The 25170-nt window shown below is 40.0% G+C and overlaps 3 protein-coding genes across 3 annotated transcripts; 1 reads left to right on the top strand and 2 right to left on the bottom strand.

The window, feature by feature from the left end:
- Positions 1-780: 780 nt before the first annotated feature.
- Positions 781-4218, bottom strand: pgpep1l (pyroglutamyl-peptidase I like). The gene is made up of 5 exons (XM_029279264.2): positions 3586-4218; positions 3443-3495; positions 3242-3358; positions 2520-2746; positions 781-2440 (listed from the first exon to the last, which is right to left on the bottom strand). The coding sequence occupies exons 1-5, from the start codon at positions 3614-3616 to the stop codon at positions 2239-2241; spliced, it is 630 nt and encodes a 209-aa protein (XP_029135097.2). The 5' UTR covers positions 3617-4218; the 3' UTR covers positions 781-2238.
- A 132-nt stretch (positions 4219-4350) lies between these two features.
- On the top strand, positions 4351-12860 carry synm (synemin, intermediate filament protein). The gene is made up of 4 exons (XM_020643544.3): positions 4351-5283; positions 6691-6815; positions 8362-8432; positions 8898-12860. Exons 1-4 carry the CDS (start codon positions 4486-4488, stop codon positions 10937-10939), a joined length of 3036 nt encoding a protein of 1011 aa, XP_020499200.2. The 5' UTR covers positions 4351-4485; the 3' UTR covers positions 10940-12860.
- On the bottom strand, positions 12686-23857 carry ttc23 (tetratricopeptide repeat domain 23). Its single transcript, XM_065957279.1, has 11 exons — positions 23500-23857; positions 23171-23318; positions 21957-22080; positions 21697-21853; positions 21471-21596; positions 16232-16403; positions 15980-16085; positions 15491-15618; positions 15131-15280; positions 13323-13405; positions 12686-13155 (listed from the first exon to the last, which is right to left on the bottom strand). Exons 1-11 carry the CDS (start codon positions 23556-23558, stop codon positions 13038-13040), a joined length of 1371 nt encoding a protein of 456 aa, XP_065813351.1. The 5' UTR covers positions 23559-23857; the 3' UTR covers positions 12686-13037.
- Positions 23858-25170: the final 1313 nt, after the last annotated feature.

Genomic DNA, 25170 nt, shown 5'->3' on the forward strand with positions numbered 1-25170 from the left:
ATATATCTACCTCACTCTTTTTTAAAATACATGTACGCGCATTGAAAACAAATACATCTCGCTCTTTCTCGTCAGTTCTATATAGCAACCTCAACATCTGGATCAAAAACCCACAGGGAGCTAAAGAAACCTCACACAGCAGACCAGGACAGGAAATGGAATATCTGTGTGGAGGATTCAATGTTGTCATTTCGGCCCATCAAGGTTCTCGCCTAGAAAGTGTGTGCGACGCAGAACGATGAGAGTAGCCTTCATAAAGGCTGTTTAATTAGTGGTGTTGCAGGGGTGAAAGCAGGTGCTACACAGTTATTGATCAGACAACATCCACATCAGATATCCCATCTCCACTCCACTCACTCCAAATATATAGTCACAACCTTCAAATCCTCAAAACAGAAACCAACATTTTCATCTTTAAATGCATTTATATTAAAGTCTAGACAGTTATCATGTGGAATTTTTTTATAACAAAGGGAAATCTTTTTATTTTACACCACTACTTCAGTGTATTCCAAGCATCCAGATACCATTAACACTCTCAAAAAAAAACGACATATTGTTCTGTATATAGGTCAGTACTGTGAATGTAACAAGGACTTTGATGTACTTAACACACAACACATACATAGAGATAGCAGCAGCTCCAGTCCTACATTGACAACTTAAGTCCTTTGTCTAGATTTCACCACCTCTTTTAAACCTCTAGACTTTTTTTTTTGTGGCTGTGTAAATGCCCTCATTGCATTTTAGCTCTACATATGGCTCAATTCCACCGTCATCAAGGTAAATCAAGTGGCCATTATCGGTCTTTTTTTTTTTTTCTTATTGGTCATGTGGAAGCAAACTCGTCATGCCTTTTCTGGCCTGTTTGAAACGTAAATCAGCGCTGCTTCCTCAAACAGTCACCTCAGTGGACCTTACGTCGCCATCCGAGTTAAAAATGGCGAGTGGGAAGGCGGCAACGGAGCTTTTTTTTTTACATTTTTCAAAGCGCCTCACAAAACTCTTTCCGAGTGCTGCTTCAGAGAGCGCTCTGGGGCTGGAGGCTTCAATTGAAAATGTTTGTTAAAATAAAACAAAAACAAAAAAAGCAATAAAAACATGGACGATGAACAGGCTTCACATGTGAAATTTAGGTGCTTGAATCTACAACATCTGATTAGTGCATGATTTAAGAGAATAACAATCAAAGAGTGAACTTTTCTTTTGGATGAAAAACAGTCTGATTGCTGCTAAATATCACACCGGTACACAAATCACCACTGACAAGCATCAGCTTGAGTCGTAACTGAACATATCTGTGCATTTATTGTCTTTTACCTGTTCCGTTGTATATTACGATAAAATACAGACATTAGTGATTTATTTCAGATCCTCTCAGTTCTGGCAGTAGACATGACATTGAGCTGTAGTAAGGTGAAGTACTGATTCATTACTAGTTTCTATTAGATCACACACACGTCTCATAACTGCAGCATTTAAACACACACACGGACATATAAAGGACAGGGATGTTGCGTAGATTACGGGTAGTAGAGGTTAAAAGTAAACAAACATGATTAGTAAAAAAAAAAATAATGATACGCTTAAGTTTACAGCTTCACTCTAGTTGCTACGTTTCGCTTCTTGCATTACCAGATTTTTCAGCGTAAAGGTACTACAGCTACTTAATAGAAATAAAAAAAAAAAACACATTCAACTTTAATCATCTTTTATCATTTGAATTCTTCCGAATGTTCTTCATGCAGACCTCAGGTTCATGGAGTATGCTTCAGTGCATTCAAACTGCAATAATGAGTATGAGGTTTATTATTGTCATGCCTCTGTTTTTATTATTTGCATTCCCATGCCTTCTGAAGGGGCCTTGCTCTACTACTATTATTTTATTATAAAACTTTCACAAAAATCTGTGTGTTCTTTTCCTGAGTGGGGACAGACAAAAAAAATCCTTCACTAAAATCTGTCTTTTTTTTTTTTTTTTTTCCCAAGTTCTGTATCTGAGGCCTCAAAAGTTTTTTCAATCTATTAGGTGAGATGGTATCTTTTTTGACATGCCATCACTACAAATGTGTATCTGAGAATTTCTTGTATTTTCTTTTTTTTTTTTTTTTTCTGAAATTTTTGAATAAATAAATGAATGAGAACTATGACTGTGCCTGCACTTTCTCATCCACATCCTTCAGCGATATGGCTTCATGTCCGTACTGAGTTAAATTATCTTTCATCAGGAGATCTACCTCAATGGGCCTGCTGCTCGTTGTCTTCTCGCGTTGCTTCTGAAGGATCCTCCAGCTGGTCAAGCATGGTCCGGATGAGGCTCTGCAGCAAAGGTACCAATCTGTCCGCTGAGCTCAGGCTGCTAGGGGAGGGAATGTGGATGAAGGCTGCCCTCCTCCGACCGTGATACAGAGAGCAGTAATATGCAAAATCACACAGGTATCTGAGAGGATCAAACAAGAAACATTATCTCACATACTCGTCGTGTGTCTGTCAACACAGCACAGAAACAAAATACCCACCTGCCGGCATCTCTTGAATAAATAACATCCATGCCTGCTTGTCTAAACGCCTTGGAGACGGCTCTCATGTTAACGATGGAGTCCAGCTTCTCAGGTCCTCCCTCCACACAGCAGAGACTCTTTGGACAGAAGCCACACACGTCTTTGTCTCTGTATCCGCAGTTCTTCCCCGTTTGCTCCAGGATGATGCCACTGGAACCTCGGGCTATGCCCAGATGGACGGCAAACTGGATCAAATAAAACACAGAGGTCAAAGTGAGATGCTGACCTTCTCACACAATAATGAGACTGTATTCATTTCATTTATACACTTTATATTAACACAAGGTCTGTAGCCACCATTGTGAATGTCAAAGTTATGTTTCTTGTGGTTTATTCTCAACAGATTAACACTCACAAGCGGTGGATATTGATGTTTTTTGGATAACTTGGACTGGTTATTTGACAAACTGATTAAGGATTCATTATTTCCCGTTAGTGTATTTGAAACTGGATAAAGGCCATGGTGTGAATAAGAACATTTTAATATAATTAAGGAAAAAATAGTAAAAATAAAATGTTTTGAAGTGTCCAAAATAATAGTTTGACACTTTTTATTCTTCTAAATTGTCTTTCAATTTCCTGACTCAGAGGGACTAAGTCATTGTTTCATTATTTCTAAAAGATAAAATGTCTACGTCCCTGGTTTTGCATGTACACTTTTTTTGTTTTTTTTGTTTTACCTTTGGGTTCAAAGTCTTCCAAATCTCAGCAATGATTTGTTCAGTCTTAACATAACTAACTGGTAACTCCTTGATGTAAATATCCGTATTCTCTCCGAGTCCAACCAACTTCAACTCCTGAAATCATAAGATAGGAGACATGTTCACGACATTCTGCACAACAATGAGAAACAGAAGTTAGTCAAACATGAGTAGGCTTACCTGTGCTGCCTTCCAACTGGGGTTCACTAAAAACTGCCTGAAAGGTCCAAAGCCTGAATAACAGATTTACAAAGAGCACGAAATGTAACGTCTTCATGACAAGTTTGTGTGTCCTGTTCATAAACATCCACGTTTTACTTCACCTGTGACCATGACTGAGTCTCCGTTACTCATGACGCAGCAAACTTCACAAAGTTAGTTTATGTCGAGTTATCTGGAACGAGAAAAACAAAACGACCCAGTCATGCAGCTCACATATTGTCCACATGGGGGAGCTACTCTCCGGTAAATAAATGCTGAAGAGTCAGTCTGGACCATAGACTGTAAGCTCTGGACGTGGTGCGTTCAGGTACCTCCGGTGAGTTCTGAGATCTGAAAAATAAACTCTTAAACGGTGTGATCATTAATTTTTTACCCTTTTTTAAAACTCAATATCTCATATTTTGCACTATTCTTAAAAAAAACTGAAACTAGTCTACATTCACTTTTGTTTTAAAGAAGAAATGACAATGTAACAAGAGTTTTCTCAATACGTTTTTGTTTGTTCTTTGACTATTGTTATAAATAATGACTAAATAATATCTGAATATTAACTGCTGGATTGATAAAGAATTTTAGACGAAATGAGGAAAGTCTGTCATAGCCTACATATTATATCTTAATCCTAAACTATATAGTTTTAAACAACCGATTGATTTTTTTCCTAAATGTTTTAAGTCCTCAATTCTATTTGAGTGTATAAAAAAGTCTTCTATTAGGCTACTGTGTAATCAGAGATTACATTTCAGACAATCCATAAATGCAACATTACATCTAGCAGGGCGGTGTATGGGATGATCCTGTGAGGCAGCAGGACACGCCCTCCTCCTCCTCCTCCTCCTCCTCTTCCTCCTCCTCCTCCTCCTGCACTTGTCAAAGGGCACTGATCGCAAAGTACATCACAGTCGAACCCATTAGACGCAAATAACATCGGGACAAACTATCTCCTGAATAAATATAGGATCTTTTTTTGAAAACGTACTTTTTTATTATTAGATGCCACTATGTTGCCTTTCAAGAGAACTTTTGACAGCGACAAGCAGCAGCTGCAGCAGCTCAACGGCAGACTTGCTCAGTATCTCTCCAGGACGAAGCAGCTGGAGCAGGAAAATGCACTTCTTATTGCTGAGATAAATAAACTGAGACAGGTGAGGACGGCGGAGCGGCAGCCGAAGTACAAGGAGGAGATGCGGGAGCTGAGGAGGATGCTGGGACAGCTGTCGTTTGAGAAGTCCCAGGCCGAGATGGAGAAGGAGAAGCTGTGGCGGGAGTTGCAGATGGTCCAGTCTCTGTGCAGCGAGCAGACGGAGGTGTGCAGGGACATCAGTGGTGAGCTGAAAGGCCGCGGAGTGGAGCTGCACCAGGCGCACAAAACCAACAGTGATCTCCAGCAGCGATTAGTCCAACTGGAGATCGAGTACAAACGCTTAGAGGACGCGCACAGGCAACAAATGGTCCGTCTGCAGCACCAGGTGGATTCCCGGGTGGTGCCCATCCTCACGGAGACTTACCGCGGTCCTCCTGCGGCCTCCATGGAAGAGGTGCAAGAGTGCGCCCGGGGTCTGTCCGACGGATGGATGGAGACTTTTGAGATGTACCAGCACAAAGTGGATGAGATGGAGCAGTCGATCAGAGCAGACCAGGCGAAGCTGACCGACATGCAGAGGGAGAAGATGCTGTATGTGTCAGAGTTGGACAAATTGCACAGAGAGGCGGAAAAACAGGGTCAGGTTCAGCTGCGGCTTGAGGAACAACTGATGAACATGCAGGAGAAATTCAGAGTGGACTTCAGTGAATACCAGGTAATTAAAAAAAAAAAACACTGAACATGTCATGGTTTGTATTTCCAATGGACGACTCTAGAGGCTTTATTTAGTATATTTTATGAACTCCCAAAATACATCATTCAAGATATGAGAGCAGCTTTACTACATGCACACAGAATAATGTGCTGCACTGGGCCAGCATGAGAGAGAGAGAGGGGGGAGAGGCTCCTGACTCTTCAACCTGCCACACCCACTGTGCTTAAAGGGGCTGCAGCAGCTGAAGCTTCCTGTGTCTGCTCTGTGATCAAACTGACCCTGGTGCCTATGCAAGATATCTATTTACTTGTTAAATATAGGTTGAAAAGAAAGAATGGTGACATACTATACCTACTCCCTTTCGTCAAAAAAGGACAAACATCTTTATTGTATAATATGATACATAATGACATTTCTAAAATGAAGTAATGTCTGACACTATTACCTGTCAAACATGGGATCTTTGCGTGCAACATTGACCCAAGTATAAATGGATCGATCAGCTTGAAGTCTAAATGACATTCGACCTCCCTGTGGGACTTTATAGCTGCTAGATTACACCAGCCACTTAAACCAATTAGCTGTCAGACTAACAAATCCCTATTAGCCGCCCAAAGACGGAGCCCTAAGCAGGTCAGTCAATAACAGATGTCTACACTAGTCATAGGCTGCAGGGATGCCTTCTAAAATAGTAACACACGTTTTCTACAATTCTACAATTCTACTATTCTACAATTCACTTAGCAGACACTTTTATCCAAAGCGACGTACATCAGAGAGTAAGAACAACACAAGCAAGGATCTAGAAAAAAGGGAACAATGTCAGTAAGAGCAAACGATCAGCTTTGAGTCTGATTGGACACACAGGTGCTGACAGGAAGTGACCAGAGGCAAAGCACAACATTGAGGGCAGTTCTTGAGAGCTCTAATCAGTATAGAAACCATCTTATAAGTCATCGTTATCAAACAAAAACCATCGTCACTACCATCATCATCATCAATAATATGGAGACCATCATCATTACATTTTCCCTGAATAACTCTACAGTTTTATATCTATGACATCTGTTGTTGATGTTGGACAAATGGCGTTCTAAAGAGGCAGACATCGGATTAAGTGGTGAAATGATCAATGCAGTCTGTTGGTGGGATCAGACATTACAGGTCCCACTGTCTTTGATTAAAATGCAATTCACAACACAATGAAAATTTTCAAGTTATTACATGATGAATGATCACAGTATTTTTAATTAAAATTGCAGGGATTGACGAGAGCTAAAATCTATTTGATATGGCTCTGGGCTTGACTAAACAATTATTGTATCAAATTGAAATATGACAGACGTTAAAATGTAACTATTTGCTAAGCAAAAAACTGAATGTTTTGTACTTCATTTCCCCCTCCAGATGATAATTGAGCAGCTGGAGCATGAGAGGAACATGATGGCAAACACTATGGAAGAAAAGATGAAAGAGCATCAGCACCTTCTGCAGGTGAAGATGGATCTGGGCATGGAGGTGGCTTCCTACAGGTGATGAGCTTTTTTATTTTTCAGCTGACAATGGAAAACAGATTTTTACTTAATCACTTTAAATATTACAGACAATTTATTTTTTCTATTCTTTTTTCTATTTTTTTTCTATAATTTTCTATTCAAATGTTCCTGTAAGTCAAAACAGTGTGATGGAGAGGCAGCATGCACAACACCAGTACTCCAAAACCCGGAGCTGCTAAATATAAATCAGCTAGCGTATATTTTATTCATTACACCTTTGCTTTTTCCTGCTCCGACATGTTCAAACAGTATAGTGTGCATGGAAGTATTCTGCTATTATTGTAAGCGTAATAGTTATATGGGTTTCTCAAAGTGTCTTCATTGGCCAAACCACAAAGTGACAAACACTGGGACAAGGATTTCTTCTTTTCTTTTTGTCATTTTGGTGATCTAATAAATAGTCTGTGAAAATAGAGCTGACCAGATTACTAGTTAAACCATCCCCCCACTGAGCGAATTCCTCTAAGCTTAATAGGTCTTAATAAGTGATTTCCTCAAACACATTAGAAGAAATGATCTGCTTACTTTGTGCTGTCAAGACAATAAGTGCTCTCTGTCACTCATAAATAAACCGAAAACTAGCAGCTCACATTTACCATTTCATAAACACTGCACAGATTGAACATGCATTTTTAATCGAGGTTTTTAACATTTTAAGCCAGACGAATTATAGCTTGCACTTTGTGTCTTGTAAAGAATGGTATGTAAGAATGCTATTCCTCCAAACATAGACAGATTTACACAAGGTCACTCACTAAGACTATTTTTACTCCAAGGAAAAGTTTTGATGAACACACTGCATTTTCCACTTTCATTTCTTTTTTTTCCACAATTTTTAGTCACTTACCTGCAATTCACAGGACATTCCTGTTGTTTAAAGTGCTGTGCAGAAGTTTTTGAGGAAGAGCAAAAGTGTATCACTTTTAAACCAATTCCCAGGAAATGCGTTTTAAGACTTCCTATTTGTGTGTTCCTATATATGGCATATAGTTGGCCAGCACATCCAGTTTGTTTTGAATTTTCAGAATAGACTGAATGTTTGCTCTGAGACGTAGCAGTGGCATGTGTTTGTATGTGTCACGAGTCAGCTTTTGCTTTAGGATCGAAAGGAAGCATGGACAGCCCCACATTGTGGCTGTTATTTTTAGGTCAGTCTTTGGGAAGCCACTCTCTGGAGAGGTTGAGTCCTTTGAGACACTTTGCTTTTTCTGTTGTTTGCTTGTTGTAAGTATGAACAAGGAGAAGCGAGGCAGCTAAGCTCATTTTTAAGATCTCTTTATCACATGCCACTGGCTTGTTGTGTTTTTGATCATTACCACCTTATATGGCCGTCTCCGGTGCTCATAGTTTCTTGTAAGCCTGTTGCATTTAGTTATAGAGCGTTGTCATGGCTGAGCTGGATGAAGTAAACCGTCTTGTGAGGTATGTCTTCCTCTGAACTCTTTATTTTAAAGGGAAAAATTATCATTACTAATTAGCTCATGCGTTCATCTGTATTTTGTCTTCTCTCTTGTTCGTTCAGGGCTCTCCTGGAAGGTGAGAGACTGAGTCCTCACAGAAGAGTGAATCAACACCAAAGAGAAAGAGTAATAGGTAGGTTTTTGTAGCAAGTTCATTTTAAAACTTTTTTTTTTCAGGAATAGTTAAATATAATAAATGTCCTTCAGGTCAAGACCAAGGAGAGAAGATTAATAACATTGTCAGTACTCTGTGTAAGAATTTAAACTTGAGGTTTAACTGGGGTTGTGTGTGTGTGATATTTATTTTCACTGTAGCAGTGGGGTCTTTGCTGGTGACTTCCTGGCACTGCTCCCTGCCAAGAAATAATTCTGCACATAACGTTCTCTAAAGTTACATTTTCAATTTCTAAATTATGTTGTGGTCCAAATTCAAGAACAAGATGAACTTTAATTAGTGAGATTTAGAGGAGCTTGTTGGCAGCTTACACTCTGCTTGTGTTTGCAGTATTCTTGTGAAGCTAAGCTTCAACCTTTTTATCCTCATCCTGCCAAGAAAGTATCTGTCTAATTATCCAATCTAATTAATTCTCTGCCTTAGATATCAAGGTGCCTGCCCAAGCCTACTCTCAAAGAGCTTCCACTTTAACCACCAGACAACAAACCAGGTACACACCGCCAACGTCCAACCTGAGAAGGTCCCCTATGCATCCCTCTGGATCCATAAGTCCCTCGAGGGTCATTCCTATTTCAGTTTTGGGCCGAGAAAGGCATCAGAGTCCTGCATCAAGAAGGGACATGATCTCATTCAACAAAGCTCGGGCTTCTGCTTCCGCCCCCATGTCCACCACTGTCAGTGTATCCAAAGATAAACAATCAGGCACGAGTGAAAGCCTACTTAACCAAAATGTACAGAAAGCAAGAGCTGATGAGAGAACTGTGACGATCAAACAGGTCTCTCAGCTGGAGAACGAAGGCAGTCCAACCAAATCCTCCACTACTGTCACCAAATCAAAGAGAGTGGTCTCGCCTCCGATGACGAGCATCAGCAGGAAGACAGAAGCAGAAAGCAAGAAGCAAGTGTCTGATGAAAAAGAGAGAGATATTGTTGATGGAGATGAGTTCAAAAATAAGGGGTATGTGATAGGCCCGAGTGAGAAAAAGATGTTAGACTCTGTGACTGTAGAAGAGATTATAGAAAAAGTGATGAAACCTGCTGGTTTGGAGGCCAGTGTTTGCTCATCGGGGGATTCTAAGGTGAAGTATCATGTGGAGAAAACTGAGCAAGAGGATGGCACTACAAAGACGCAGATTGTCCTGGAGTCGAAAGTGGAAGAGGAGCTTGACTTTTCAGAGGACTCAACCCTGGAGGAACTACTGAGCCAAGGGGTTAAGAAGGTGTCACTGAAGGACATCGAAGACACCACCACAGGAAGTATGATCAAGAACCTGCTGAGTGGCCTGCAGGGAAGCGGGGACCTGCAAAATAAGTCGGTCAATGTAGAAATTATTGAGGAGCCGGTGGAGAGTTACAGTGATGAGGAGCTTGAGGCCGAACTGAAGTCAAGATCTACTTTTTATGAGCCGACCTCAACGTATTTTCAAATTGAGGAGCTGGAAAATGTCCCTCAGAGTGTTCAGTTTCAGAGAAATGAAGGGGATACCATGAAAACCTCCAAGACAGATACCGATCATTGGAAGGGTGGATCTGTACAAGTTCAAGAAGTTTCCAAAGAGAGTGAATATTTCTCCCACGGCAGAGAGCCTGACGAGTACTTTGTCTCCACACCAGATGAAAATCTCTCTGAATCCGAGGAGGGTGTTGGCATCACCTCATACGGCCATTACGGTATTGTAGATGACCTGTCAGACGAGAGGTATTATCAAGACGAAGATGTTCCGCCAAAAAGAGTGACCGTAGAGCAGAGTGACAAACACAAGTTAAAGTCAGGGGAGGACTCGTTTATCAAGGAGAGTTTCCCAGAGTGCATCATCGAAGAAGAGGTTCGCGTCTCTCCGATAGTCCAGGAGTCGATGCTGGAGTTCCTGCGGGAAGAGTCTTTGGAGCCCAAAGAGCAGCTGAAGGGAGCGCTGGAGAAACTGCAAAGCTCAGTGTCAGGTCCACTGAGGGAAGAGTTGGCCTTGCTCACAAAATACAGCAGTGAGAGTCCACAGAACGTGGCGATCAAAAAAGTGCAACAGTCAACTGACAATGGCACCATGACTATCGTGGCAGAGCTGAACGTCTCTCAAACCCTGGAGGACTCCGGGCTGCTGGACGAAGGAGACGACCTCTCTGATGAGCAGATCATGGCCACTCTCAGATCTTCTAACCTGGGGCTTGAGAAAGTCTTACAAGGTGGGGCAGTAGCAGGATACAGTTTCAGAGTGTCCAAAGAAGAGGATGTAAAGTATGAGGATGACTTTGAGTTTGAAGGAGAGTCTGCTTCTCAAAGCACTGAGGAACAGTTTGAGCTGGGGCCATCAGAAAAGTCCTTCCCCTTCCAGATGGACGTTCAAGGCAGCCATGCTGAGACAACCTCAAAGCAAGGGCTGCAATCTGACATCATCGAGACCCCAGTGAAGGTTTCTCAAGAGAAAAGAGTTGCAACACTTTACCTTGAAAGTCCAACAGATGATTAAGAAAGAAGTCAGTTATAACTTGCCAATGTCACTTTTTGACAGGCATATACAGTTGAGATATATTTGGTTGAAACAAAGCAGTCCACACATGGCTTCAATGCTGTTTGCAGACATCAACATCACGCTTAAGCTTTTGCAGTAAAACATTAAATATCTTTGACCATACCCACTATGAGTGTGAGACTGTGATAATTCTGTACCTAACTGCAGGTGAAGAAGCATTTAACAATTATTTTATAAAATAATAAGACTTGTTAAATCATGGCAGCACTACTGTTAAGAATACTGATTTCTAACTAACAGCTTCTAGTTAAACTAAAGACTGTAACATCTAACCTTTGTAGAAACGTGTATGTTGGTGTTGCTCAGTGAGCTCAGGTATGTGCTCACCCATATCGCTTGCAGTTTCTCTCCAAAGAGGTTATTTACCTTCCAGATTTCTCTATTTTTGTACTAACCTTTTTCTGTACAGCTTACACACTCTGCATTTTACAGCTGCACAAGACAGTTTAGAGTGCTGAGGTGCTTCACTGCTGTTTGCAGATTTAAAATTGATTCTTTATTTTAACTTGGGCAGTGCTGCCAAATGGAAAACTTATAGTATAAACTGCATCCTGGAACAGTTTTTTTGAGGCGCTAGTAAGTGATGTGTAGAGAGTAAAGTCAAAGCTTGTAGTTGAGGACATTATAGTGGGGTAGGAGAAAGAGAGGGTTATTTGTCGTGAGGAACTTAGCAAGTTTAGAATGATAGAATTAATGTGTAATGCACGTTTTTAAGGCGCTTGTTACAAGTTATGTATTTCAAGATCTTTCTACTTTACACGCAACCAATTGATATTACACATTTAATTTAAAAAATGATTGCTTAAATAATAAAAAAGGAAGGAAACATAGTCACTGCGAACATTGGAAAGAATGTCTGGCAATTGTGTCTTAAATGTTTGTTTCAATTCCATAAATATCTGAATTTTAAACAGTGAACAATCTGATCTGAACAAAAGTTTCGGGGTCTGGGAAATAAAAAGCGAAATCATTAAAACATGACTATAAATGTGTAAAGTATATAGTAACATTAAAGAATGTAAATAAGGAGTAGAACCACATGCATTGAAACAAGTCACTGATAGTTTAGTAAGGAACTTTAGAAAAGATATTCCATCTGTTTGATGTACAGTGTGTGTTGTCTGGACAGTTTTTGCTTGTAGAGATGTGTTCTTCACCTCGGCTTGAAGCATTCACCATTACTCAAATAAGTGTTTGTTCATCATGGTCATCAGCTTAGTGGCATTGACTGTTCACTGTAGATTGTTGTGTTATGTTGTTTACTAGTTGCAGAAGATGTAATAGTCCACTACCATTACAGCCTGGGTTCATTTATTTCACATTTGATGTCTTCTCTAAGTGACTTCAAAATGTACTATTTGAAACAATTGAGCAGTGTCTTTGAATAATATAAAAGCTTTTTGTATCTATTCTTTGAAGCAGACTGTTCAGAACTGCAGTGCTTAGAGTGAAAGGCATGCTGTTATGAATAGGTTGATCCTAGAAATGTAGGTGCCAGGTAAAACATATTTTCATACACAATCTCCTCTGAAAGCTGCAGTACTTTAAACTAATACATGAATAAATCAGTGCACTTAAATTGTATCAAACAAAAGGAATGAACATGTCGATGTTCACTGTATTCCAGATAACGTGCCATTTCAAAGCATTAATCAATGTCATCATCAGCATACAGACAAATGATTTGTGTTTAAAGAACGTTTAATGACACAAGTGTTTGTCCTCACTGATAACCCATCATTTGTCTTGTCATCATGATTTCTGTTGACTGAACATGATTGATTTGATTACAAAAGTACCGGCCTATATGTGGAAACGGATTGACATACTAACACAATAAAAGATGATTGTGATTATGTTTTCTGAGTGGGAGTATTTCTTCATGTAATGCCAGCAGAAATGATTAGTGCAGAAGCTATTTGACATCAGTGGCTGCTGCTTGTGTTATCTAACAGATAAACATGTGCATTGGAAAAGGAGTTTTGAGCTCTTGGTCCAAAACTAAAAGATTATTGTGGAGACATTAAAAAAGATTTTAAGAATCTGACATCGAGTTTCCATCATCCCCACTGGATGGTACAACTGATGATGTTTGAGGTTTTGTTTTCCTTCTACCTTTCCGTTGATGTCTCTCAGCTACAACCTCTGGTGCCCTGCAAAACAGTACATGGTTGCATTACTTGAAACATGCCTAATTTCTTCAGTCCAATATTTCCTCTGAACTAAATGAGACTTCAGAAGTTTCATTTATCACACATCATTGTTTTTAAGTTGAGTTTAATAAGGGGCAAATGTAACTGAATTGTATGCAGTGATTTACCGGGCTAGCATGTCCACAGCTTTTTGAGTAGCTTTTGTCTTCTTGTGTTGATGACCATACAACAAACTCAGGATCTCCAGGCACTATAAATAAAACAAAAATAATGACAGCAGAGAGATGGGTCAAGGGAAGATGATAGGTGAAACTCATACTCAGAGATTAAATAAAAAACACTTCCAGCGACATGTGAAAGCACTAAACATCCCAAAAATAACCACTGTTGCACTCCCAAGGTTTATATATAACACCTGTGCTGACCATTCATGTTTCAGGTCAACAAGGGGGATGTGCTGGGCTTACAACAAGGTCTCCAAACCGACATTGCATGGTCTGTGGTAGTTAAGTCAACACATTTAAAAGAGAAGCCTGAGTCATTTTTCCACTCTACTTTTAGTTTAGTCCAATCAAATGAGGGGAAAGAGTAATACGTGTGTGGGTCTGTGTTGTCAGGAAAGACTGCCTTATTAAAAAAAAAAGAAACATAAAAAAGTTAAAACGTTCAGTCACAAACATAAGATACAAAACAGACCTGATAAAAGCATGTCTGCTTTTTTGGCAAAGAACATACCAATATGTGAAAATAACTTTTTTGAAGTAGGGGAAAAAAGGGTGAATAAGTCCCCCTCCTCGTCAGGGAAAGTAAAACACTCAGTAATCTGGAGTAGATCCATGTGGCCTCTTGGATGTTTTCACTGTTGCTAAGGTTGATGTAATGGAAGGCCTTTTTCAGCAGCACTACAGAGGAACGGGGAATGTCAAGTGTAAGTCAGTGTGTGTGTACCATTGTTCTCTATGTTTTTTCAGTAGATCTTTCGTACTGTATGTTTCGTTTGGAAAAACAAAAGTTCCTCTATCAGTGTGAAGATGGTGTCATGATGACAGGGGGGAAAAAAAACAAAAAACATATGTGGATGTGTAAGTGAACTTCAGAAAGGTTACTAGTCGGACGTGGTGCTGACAGAGAGAGAGTCATGGTGTACCCTGGCAGTGTAAAAGGGGGACTTGAAACCCCCTCTGACACTTACATGCCAAAACAAACCATCATAGCAACTGGGCTCCTTTACTTACAGTCATGCCAATACTTAAATCTTAAATAAGAAAATCCCCCTTTAGTGGTGTATTTTTGTGCATTCGTCGGGCGGCAGAATTGAAGTTGTAGATAAACTTATGCCGTCATTGTGTCAGTGAAAACAAAAACACTTGTTACATAAGACAAAAGTGAAAACAGATTTAAAGGAGGAGTCTAATTAAATAACTCAAAATGCAGTTTTTGATTCAAATCATGTGTGCTGGAAAGACATGGGAAATTAAATTATGTTGCAGAGGACATAATGGCATGCCACACTAATTGGGGTCAGAGTCCCTTTGATAGACAGCAGTTAGCGAACTGCCTTCCTCTTTTCAGAGTTGTGTTGCCCATCTGTCAGGCTCCATCCAGACGGAGGAAACACAAACTTACACTGTGTGATATTTTACACCAGGGATGGCGCCTCTGCACACTGCACCCTTTCCAAGATTAGCATTCGACTTTGATAGCACCGAGCTTAGGGAGGACGGTGGAAATAGCACATCTCAAAATGACAGGGGCTCTTTGTGTGTATGTTTTGAACAGGCTCCTCACTGGTGTAGATGGACACACCCACTGCCTGCTGGCCTTTTATTAAAGCCTTTCAAATACTTTGGCAGGTTCAATGTCATGTTGGATGACATTAACTTCTACTCTGTCCAGCATTTCCAGAATTCGTTTAAAAGGTTGTCACCAAGATAAACATTAGTTGTGATGCTCATGATCTGTAACATGTGATCACCTTTGTCATGGTCCTGTGGGCCTGCTTCATCCTGCCCTCAGTCATCTCCACACTGCCAATCAGCTGAAGAGTTTCTGCTACCTCAGCACTCAGCTCACCGAATGTGGATCTCTTTGAAGGGAGAGAAGCTTTCTGTATCTCCACACATCTCTGCAATGGAACGTCGAGGAAATAAAAGGTAAAACATCTGTTTCCATGCATGGGTTTATTCCACCCCGTCTATCAGATGAAATAAATCCCCTGATGAAAAAACGGTTTCCATGGTGGTCCTCTATGAACAGCATGTGGACAATGAAATCTATTAATGGTTTCAAAGCATTGTTTATGCAGATGTGCATGTTTGTGTGTTGTGTGTGTAACCTCTTGCTGGCCACTGAAGAGGAGGAAACGACAGAAGTCATCCTGCACAGCAAGAAATGCTGGATCCTGTGGACCTACAGACTTCTTATATGCACATAGACTCTGCTCAAAGTATTGACCAGCGGAGTCTACACTAGCATGTGGAGGAACAAACAAATGTTGCAAGTCAGCTTGAATGACAGACACATATAAAATGTCACAATACCAGTGCCTAAAAAATATTTTCTAGGTGTTCTACATGAATTCTTTCTTTGTTTCCAGAGGTTTTGTTTACACACTCAGTTACAGTAATATGGGAAACATATATAGGAACATTTTAACCGACATAACTGTACTTGGATGTCTTCAATGAGGATATTAAGTGATCTTGTTTCAGTGGCACCATCTTAAAGGTTTCCACATATAGAAAGACAATAGTTCATTCAAATCGTAATTAACCCACAGTGCATGTTTTGCTCAATCCCCGCCTCTGTCTGTGAATACACTCACCATTGTGATGGGGCTCTGTAGCTGCAGAGAAGATGAGGGCCAGGCTGTGGGAGATCTGAGCCCCCTCTACCTCCTCTGGGCTGTGACTCACAGCAATGGCATGAGCCTAGCAGTAACCCCCATGTGAAATAAGACAGATCACATATCACCAAATAAGAGGCGTGGGGACATTACCAAACAACCAAGCTTGGCTCAAAAAACCCTCGTGTTTATATATATAATATATTGCATTTGATGCGTAAGGCCCCTTGCCTTGGTTAGATGCTCTATGGCCTGGTCCAGATGACCTTTGTCCTGTTCGATAGCAGCCATGTCCCTGTAGACAGAGCACATCTTCTCTGGTTTACCACAGTCCTTCAGAAAATGCAGAGACTTCTCACACTGGTGCAGGGCCTCCTCTGGTCTGTTCTGCCTCTTATAGACCCTATAGAGAGGACACACAAAGGAAGAGACATTTAGAACCAGACAGACAGTGACCAATTCAGCCCACTATATAGGGCGGTAATGATTCAAGCGGGACCCCTTCAAGAGGTTTATTTGCATCAATCCCCCTGCTGATGGCATTATGAGGTTACAACATATACTCACATAGGGTTACATTGAGCCTGCTTTACTGGCTCACTGAAGACATTTCTTGGTCTCCGGCCAACACAGACGTAGCAGAGGTGTAAAAAGGATTTCTGGCTGGTAGCTGCAGCAGAAGCCTGGTTTTGTGTGCAGACTATAATAGGGAGAGCTTGCACATTACCCTTTTAACCATTTTTGGTTGCATTCTCTTACAATTCTCGTAACTTCCTCCTCTGAGGCTAAAAGTTATGCTGCCTCTAACCCCCCCGCCCCGATTCTATCTTCAGCTTTTTTTACAAATAACTCCTGCAGTGTGTCCAAACACTCAGTGTAAGGTGTCGTCCATAAGGGGGTACTCTTGCAGTCTCAGTTTAAACCACCGAATCAAGGGTTAAAAATATTTTTCATGATCCTTTGTGAGACAAAAGCTCAGAGTTCAACATCTTAAAACAATCTGTCACCCATGTGTAAATGTGCAGCTGCAAACCAAGTTCTTCATCTTCAAAATGAAAGACAGATATGTCTTGTCCTGTTGTGCTTTGAATTTGTGCAGGCTTTTACAGAGCAATGATGGGTGAGTGAAGAGAGAGAGAGAAAGTATAAGACGATTAACCCCTGCAAGGACACTCAATCCATCAGCCTACTCTGCTAGCAGCTTCCAACCGTCTAATGGACTCTAAATTTAATTTCTCTCTCCAGTCGAGAGGTTGACCTTTTCTCAAAGGACACTAAACTCGCTAATATTCTGTCTTGCAGCACTACAGGATAATTGTTTTCACAAATCAGTCTCCCCGCATCCACACTATGCAAGTCTTACTTTCGATTTAAGATTTGATTCAGCATGAGTATGTTTATATTTTCTAGAAGAGGAAGCCTGAGTGGGAAACATCCGCTTGACAGTATCATGTAATGCTCGCGTCCCTGGACCACATGAATCAGAGAATTTATGTCTCTGTGGTTAAATAACTTCCTGTACAGGTTACTATGATGGCTTGTTTCTCTAAAATTTTCCCATGATTCCAATGTTATCCTAACATGACGGATAGATGAGAACCCCACCCGTTAGTTTTCACGGGGTAGACTCTTCCAAGTCCTTTTAGGGCAACAGATTCCAGTAACGCTCGAGTCCTGCCAGCCTGCCTGCATGGACACAAACACAATACCCCTCTATCCTCTCATTCACTCCACATCCTTACGCACATCCTGCCCCCAAAAACTGTAATATGCCCCGGCCCACTGCAATCTACGAAGAGGCCAAAGAGCAGGGTATTTATGTAATTAAGGATTTGTAGATGTGTTGCCAAGCAAGCCACACAGTCCACTATTGTAAATGTTTCCAGAGCGAGGGTTGACGTAGGTTTTTCTCTGTGCTTTCACTCAGAAAATGACACAGAAAGGCAAAGTTAAAGTAGAAACAGAATGAGAATGTCCTCCAGAAACTCTGTACAGTGCTATAACCTGATGGCACTCTGACTGATGAGGCAATTTGGATAAAAGTGTATGAGGAAGAACTGAAAATCATCTCTTGAAGATGCTGCTTGTATTTCAGCCCACTTTTCAAACATAACAATACAGGAGTGTTATTAGAAATAAAAGCACTGGTCTTTCATGTACATTAGCTTTGTTGTGTATTGGTGCTAGGTCTGTGAATAAGGAAGGTGGACCAGGGCAACTGATTCCTGAAAAAGCACAAAGTCTTTGATGTACTTGCACAAAGTTGTGAGCAGAGAGGAAATTTAAATTAATATGATGCATGAACATGATCATTAAGTTAAGGGTGGGGGAAATATGATGTAATGTTAGGTAATTTATGATTACAAGGGAGAACTGATGATAAAATTAAATGAATCTATTGACCAAAATTCAGATTTAGGCCAGCAGTAATGGGGGGGAGGGGGTTAAATTATGAGATCACACATAAAGAAAAACATTCTCCTTGTATATGATATGCCAGCTTGCTAAAATAAGTGCACACCTTGAATGTGGATCTAAAAGCCAGTAGAATATTTGGACCAGGTTCTACAGGAGAGCTGAGCTTTCTTTACTTTTTTTTTTTTTTCCAGGCTTTGGTGGGAACATTCCCCCTCATCACAACAGTGTTGACTGACAGGGCTTTAGGAGCATGCCAAATTCTTAGTCACCACCTAACAAAAGAGATTTAGCGAGCTTACACACCAGCCAGAGTCTGCACATTTTTTCAATTACACACCATCATGTCAACAAACTCTGACTCTCTTTGAAACAGACCAAGATGGCATCATTTTCAAATTCCTCTGAGTGTAGCTCACCTCTGCAGCTGATATGGTTTGTTTACAGTCAATCCTGCTGAAGAATTAGTCCTCTACCTAGCAACAGAATCCTAGAAACAGGGTTCACCATACAAAGCGTAAGAGTTAAGGTGTAAAGCTTGCTATTATAGGAAGGGGGAAGCCTTTTGAAACACTCTCGATCTTTGACAGTGTTGTCTTAGCAATACAATGTGTAAGCCTAGACCTGTTCTCTTTATTTAAACCAATAAGAGACTGTTTTAAAGACCCACACTGGGTTGGTTTGGCTGTATTTTAAGGTTAGCAAGTAAAGTGGAAACTAAAGTAACTTGTAAGTAAATCAGCTACTAAAATGAGTTGCACACTCATTATTACTGGTTTGGAAGTAAAGTCATGATCAAGCCAAAAGGTAAATCAATGATTAAAGATATTGTTCCACCATCATGATTCCTGGGCGCATTAGATGTCCAGTCACTTGATATTGTATCACAAAGTAGTTAGTAAGATCTGAATTGAAATATCACATTAATAAAATAGGTTTCAATTGTTTGAAAATGGCAGACAGTTGATAATAATGAAAAAATAAAAAAAGGTTGCTTTGTGGCAGGAACATCTGTTGTTTTACCATGAATGATAATCACTCTGGGTCATTTTATGAATTAGATCCACTCTAAACACGTGTGTAACTTTTTGATAAATATAAACAGTTATGATGTAACTTATTTCTATGGTGCAGCCCCTCAATTAACACAAGCGTCCAAAGTTTCTTACGTAATACCAAGACCAGCTTTGACTACACGTACAGTTTGTATAAGAGGCTGCATATCCTTAGAGACAGGGTGCCTACATGACTCCAGACACACTGTGCAGCTGTCTGAAGTTGTGATTGAGACAGATTTGTATTGAGTTGTAATGATTTTTTGAAAGACCACAACTCCTATTACAGGAATAATGTCGATACTGATGTGGAAATTATACCTGAAATGTATAAAATATTAACATTTAATGAGAGCAGAAGCTATTAACTGGGTCAAAATACATACAGCCAAAACCAGCCTTCACTTTTATAAAAATATTAACATCAACATTCAGGCATTGGTGGTAATCCAGGATAAGCAATACTTTAAATTCATTGTTATGCTTACAGTGTCAAACCACACTAATTAAACTGAGGCTGCAATGTGTTATGCTGCCACGCCCCACAGTTCCGTCAACAGGCTCAATGATATCAATCTCTCCTACACTTGATGTCTGAGCTCTCTGTTTCCTCTATGATTCACTATGCCTCTAACTGTTTCCTTAGCATGTGGAACCTCTGCTGTCAACACTATCAAGTAACAAATGCACATTGTAGAATGTTTGATCCAAATCAATAACATGGTAATACTACTGAGTGAGAGGTGAACAGCTGATAGAGAAATACATGACTTTACTCAAACAGACATTGAAGGACATATTTAAGGTTGGTATGAAGCTTGAAAAAGAAGAAATGCTTTCTCCCCACTCTGTGCCTTTGGTTGATCAGTGACTGGCTCAGTGGAGATGCAGAGACCCCACCCTGCTGCACTGCAAGCATCGATGAAAAACACCCACACTGACTGCTGAGTGGACGAGACAGCAAATGGGGAAAACCCTGATTTGTTAAGCTGTTGTTTGTAAGAGCACATCAAATAATGTTACTGATGTTGTAATGTTGTTACTGAGCCAGGAAACCACTTTCACAACAAAGCTATGTAAAGGACTCATATTGGGCAAATTTGCAGCAATCTATTGCCACCTTGTGGCCAAAGAAAAGAACTGTGGAGTTTTATGGAGAAAAATAAACAATGATGTACTTTTAATAACAACTTGTGTAAATATTAAATAACCCATGCTATACTCTGAATACCCTGGAAAGGCCTAACCCGTTACAATATTATTTTGAGAAGCACCAAGTTATTTGGCCCAGGTTAAACATGATACCACATGTGTCACAGGAAATAAATAGAACAAATCATCTGAATACCAGACAGCTTCCAAAACATGTAGACGCTGCTTTTTTCTCTCTGTAAAAAGCCATAGATACAGACTCTTTTGTCCCCAGTGCCATTTCTCTCCTTAATTGAAGTCAGGAGGGAGATAGTTGTGTTGGTTATGCTGTTGTTGCAGATGCTATTGTTGTGTTTCAGTTTGTATCTGACCTTGGCTGTGTCGCATGTTCTCTGTTGAAAACACTGTCAGCAGTTACTCACATGTGTATGTAGGCTAATATCATTGTGGTGATGTACAGTGTGTATTTCACTGTGTTCAAAATTTGCACTTTTGACTTGTATTACTAATGATGAATATCTGTGACCTGTTAATATTTCATGTTGACTCAGCACTTTATCTGTAATGGAAGCTGCTAAGAGCATCAGTCAAGGATCACTGTTGTTTCTAGGAGGCTGCTACATTCAGTGCCTCTTACATTTTACCTCATTAGCTTTTTGAAATGTATTTAGTCTTTTTCCCTTACTGCAAAACCAATCGTCCTTTGGGGACAAATAAAGTTGAAGTTGAAGTTTACATTGTTGAGGCTTCAAAATCTGTGCTAAACCCTCTTATCTTTAATGTATTTACCAGTTCTCTAATTTGATCTCATATCTGCTGGTTAAAAAAAGAAGCTTATAGTACTACACCTGAATAGGCCATTGCAGATTTCCAGCTCAGTCTTTATCTTCTCTTCCTGGTTGATGTCCCCAAGTTGATGAAGCTCCTCAAGAACTTGTTCTGCCTCCAGAAAAGAGGATTCTGCCTCCTCGAGAGTTAAGCGAGTTAAGGATTTGTTCATGTTGTTGATTGCCTTGATATTAATTTCTGTTAAATTGTGTATATTATTGTAAAACATATTAATTGAAAAGATATTTGGCTGTCAGAAGAGCAGAACCTCCCTGTGTGAGGTGAACACTCAGGAGGCATAAGAGAGCCTCGAGCTTTTCGACCTCACAAGACGAAATGGAGGAGCAGAAGGGAAGCAGCTCTCTGGCCAGGGCCAGGTGCTCCTTGGCCTGCAGACCCCAGCCTGAAGGATAAAGAGCCAATTTTTGCAACTCTAAATACAATATGACCAATGTAGTAGCTTTATATATATGTATATATGTATGTATATTAAAAAAATAAATTACCTTTGAATTGGAAATAAGCTTTAGCCAGTCTGACATGGACCTGGGCTAGCTTCAGATGTCCCTCTCCATACACCAGCCTCGTAAGAGCCACACAACGCACCAGGTCCTGGATGCAAGCATCAAACTGAGGAGGTACAGTAATTGACTGTTAGTATCACATTTCTTGATAGTTGATTGTAATATATCCAACTTTCCAAATGGTGCAGATCTCTATTGGGATATTATTACCCTAAACCCCTGATCCACCGTACTGTTCTGATGGAGAATTAGTGGATGAGATTTTGAGGAATCAGATACCTGATTACTGTTATGATAGTTTATGAATACTACTTTTGATGTTTTTAAATAGACTCAGTCAGGGTCCGAAATTAACACCCGCCAAGCGCCAAATGCGGGTAGATTTTCCGCTTGGCGAGTACATTTCAAATTCACATGCCTACACTTTAAAAAATAAAATAAAGGCCAGCAAATATGTATTTTTTTTTACAATTTTTCAATTTCCTGATCTGATGAAATGATTGAATCTGTGACTTAAATCTGTTATTGATTAAACAGAACATAATGCCTTCTCAATTACATGTACTGTAACAGACGTGTATGGGACATAAAAACACAATTTGTTATTTTGGCCGGTAACAAAATATGTTTGGCCTGTGAATTTTTTCATCTACCTGCCACCTTGGCCAGTGAGTCAAAGAGTTCATTTCAGACCCTGGACTCAATGATAATTAAAATGTGTATACATAGCAAGGGTGTACTTGCAGCAGATTCAGAAATAGGTATCAGTCCTTTGAGCGACGGTAAAGTCTTCAGGACATGTTTTGAAATCTTATAGGCCTATTCTTAAAGTTACAAAATGACAAATGCAAACAATGGATCTGATGTGTTTTTGTCACTACCTATAGCAGGGGTGAGTAACTGGCGGCCCGGGGGCCACATGCGGCCCCCATCAACCCTCAACGTCGCCCCTCAGGGCAATTTTTACATATCAATTAATTGGAAAACATGACGAAAATCTGCCATGAAATCATGAAAACCAGAAATATGTCCATAATAATATTTGATCACTGGTATATGTTGAGTTAAATTTGAGACATAATCGACTGTTATCGTTTTTGTATCCTACAATTTGGCCCCCTGGCAGTGAGAATTAAATGAATGTGGCCCTTGCTGTGACCAAAGTTGCCCATCCCTGACCTATAGTGTACATCTACCTCTTGGTTTTCTTCATGGTTCTGAGCTCGTCCCTCAAAGTGTCTGAGCTTTTCTTCAGGTGGCATCATGATAAAGTCCCTCCTGGCACATCCTGTTTGTGAGGCACAGGGAGGAGATGCATCCACGCTACTGTTGGTGCTTTCAATGCTGCCAAACAAGGTAGGTAAAAAGTCTGTTAAAAAGGTACACTTTGTAAATGCAAAATGCACCAAGGACACACTCAAGGATACAGATAATGCACTGTAAAAAAAACATGTTTTACTTCTGTTGGTTGGGTTAACAATAAAGCATTTGCGACACCAATGTTAGTTAAAATAAAATCACTTACTCGGGAGATTCAGAAGAAGAATAGGGATTCGGTTTGGTCACTGCTTCATCATCAGCCATAGTTTTTTTAAAGCAGTCAGTGTGACATGTATCCGTTTAGATCTGGATGCAACATGAAGCGCGTCGTCTGCAGTTTGTGTTCTTTACGGGGCCGTTTCCGTGGTTACGCAGCGCCTCGCTCTCTGTTTCTGTGTTTTATGTAGATAGTTTAAAATAGGCGGAAACAGTTCCTCGCCTTTTTTTCAGAAGGTGTTTCAACCTCTTCAAAGCTACTGGAGCTAGCTCCCCTTTTTAGACAAACTCTGTTTTCAAAACAGTGGGTTTTTTTTTTTTTAGACGATGGACGGAAATCAAAACGCACGCAAGCCCAGCGTAGGAAGCGCCAGCAGGGTGCATTCAAGAACAACATTCAATAACAGCTCGCCTAAAAAAAAAAAAAGGTAGGTGTTGAGTTTTTAACACCATTATTATTGTTACTAGATCGTTTAGTTGGATACATATGTTCATTCCCCGCATACCCACCTAAGTTCAACATCAGTTGTAACTTTAATAATAATAATAATAATAATAATAATATTTTTATTTATATAGCAACTTAAAAACAAATGTTTACAAAGTGCTGTGACAGATAAAGCAAATACAGCAAAACAACAACAGTACAGAGATCAACAGAGAGGGCAAAATTGTAAAAATGCAAATAACAGGAATGATGTGGAGTCAACAGGCAGGTATGGAGAGGCAGTTCAGGACAGTGAAGGAAGAATTAGTTTAAAATCAATCAGGAGAAAACAAAATACAAATTGAGAGAGAGTGGGACGACATCACATCACAGGCTGTAAACACAGAATGAAGATAAAAAAAGAAGGGATAAACAGGACATTGGTTAAATGAATAAAACAACAGAGAGCTGAAGAGTTAAACGATAAAAGGAGTAGGAATTTAAAAAAGACTAAGATCAGTAAAATTAATACAGGAAGGGATACATTTAAAGGCTAAAACATTTAAAGAAGAGAAAGAAAAAAAAAGGGTTAAAAGCAATAAAATGAATAAAAGGAAGGGATAGATCTTTAAAGGAGAAATCACATCAAAGCAAGTCTATAAAAGTGAGTTTTAAGAAGTGATTTAAAAGATGCCACTGACTCTGCCTTTGGGTGTAACAAAAAAAATCTTGTGTTAGAAGCAAAGACTGCTGGTTAGATGTAATCTTTTTTTAAACAGATGAGTTGTAGTATGCTAATGTCGCCACAAGATGTCGGTAATGTAACATCAGAGTAGTAGTGTAGCCTATAGCCTATCCCCACATATAGTTTGCGTGTGCGTGCGTGTGTGTGCGTGTGCGTGCGTGTGTGTGCGTGTGTGTGTGTGCGTGTGTGTGTTACAGTTGTACTCATGGGAGTATTGTAATATTGTTGTGTTCTTTGGAGATGTCTTGGCTGGGATTTTGGCCTCACCTAAGGGCCTCCTCACTTCAGAGTGTCAAACTAGGGACGTGTGATTCCTAGGGCCATCCTCCTTTTTTAAGTAGTCTAATATCTGAACCGCATCCTCAGCACATATCATACTTATAATATCATGTTTTTTCAGACTTCAAAAGATATTACTGACTTTGGTGAACCATCTTCTTGTCATCAATGCCAGCAGTCAGAAAAAAAATGGTAAATATGAAAATAAC

The sequence above is a fragment of the Labrus bergylta genome, chromosome 7 (genome assembly GCF_963930695.1).
Source record: "Labrus bergylta chromosome 7, fLabBer1.1, whole genome shotgun sequence".
Taxonomy (NCBI): Eukaryota; Metazoa; Chordata; class Actinopteri; order Labriformes; family Labridae; genus Labrus; species Labrus bergylta.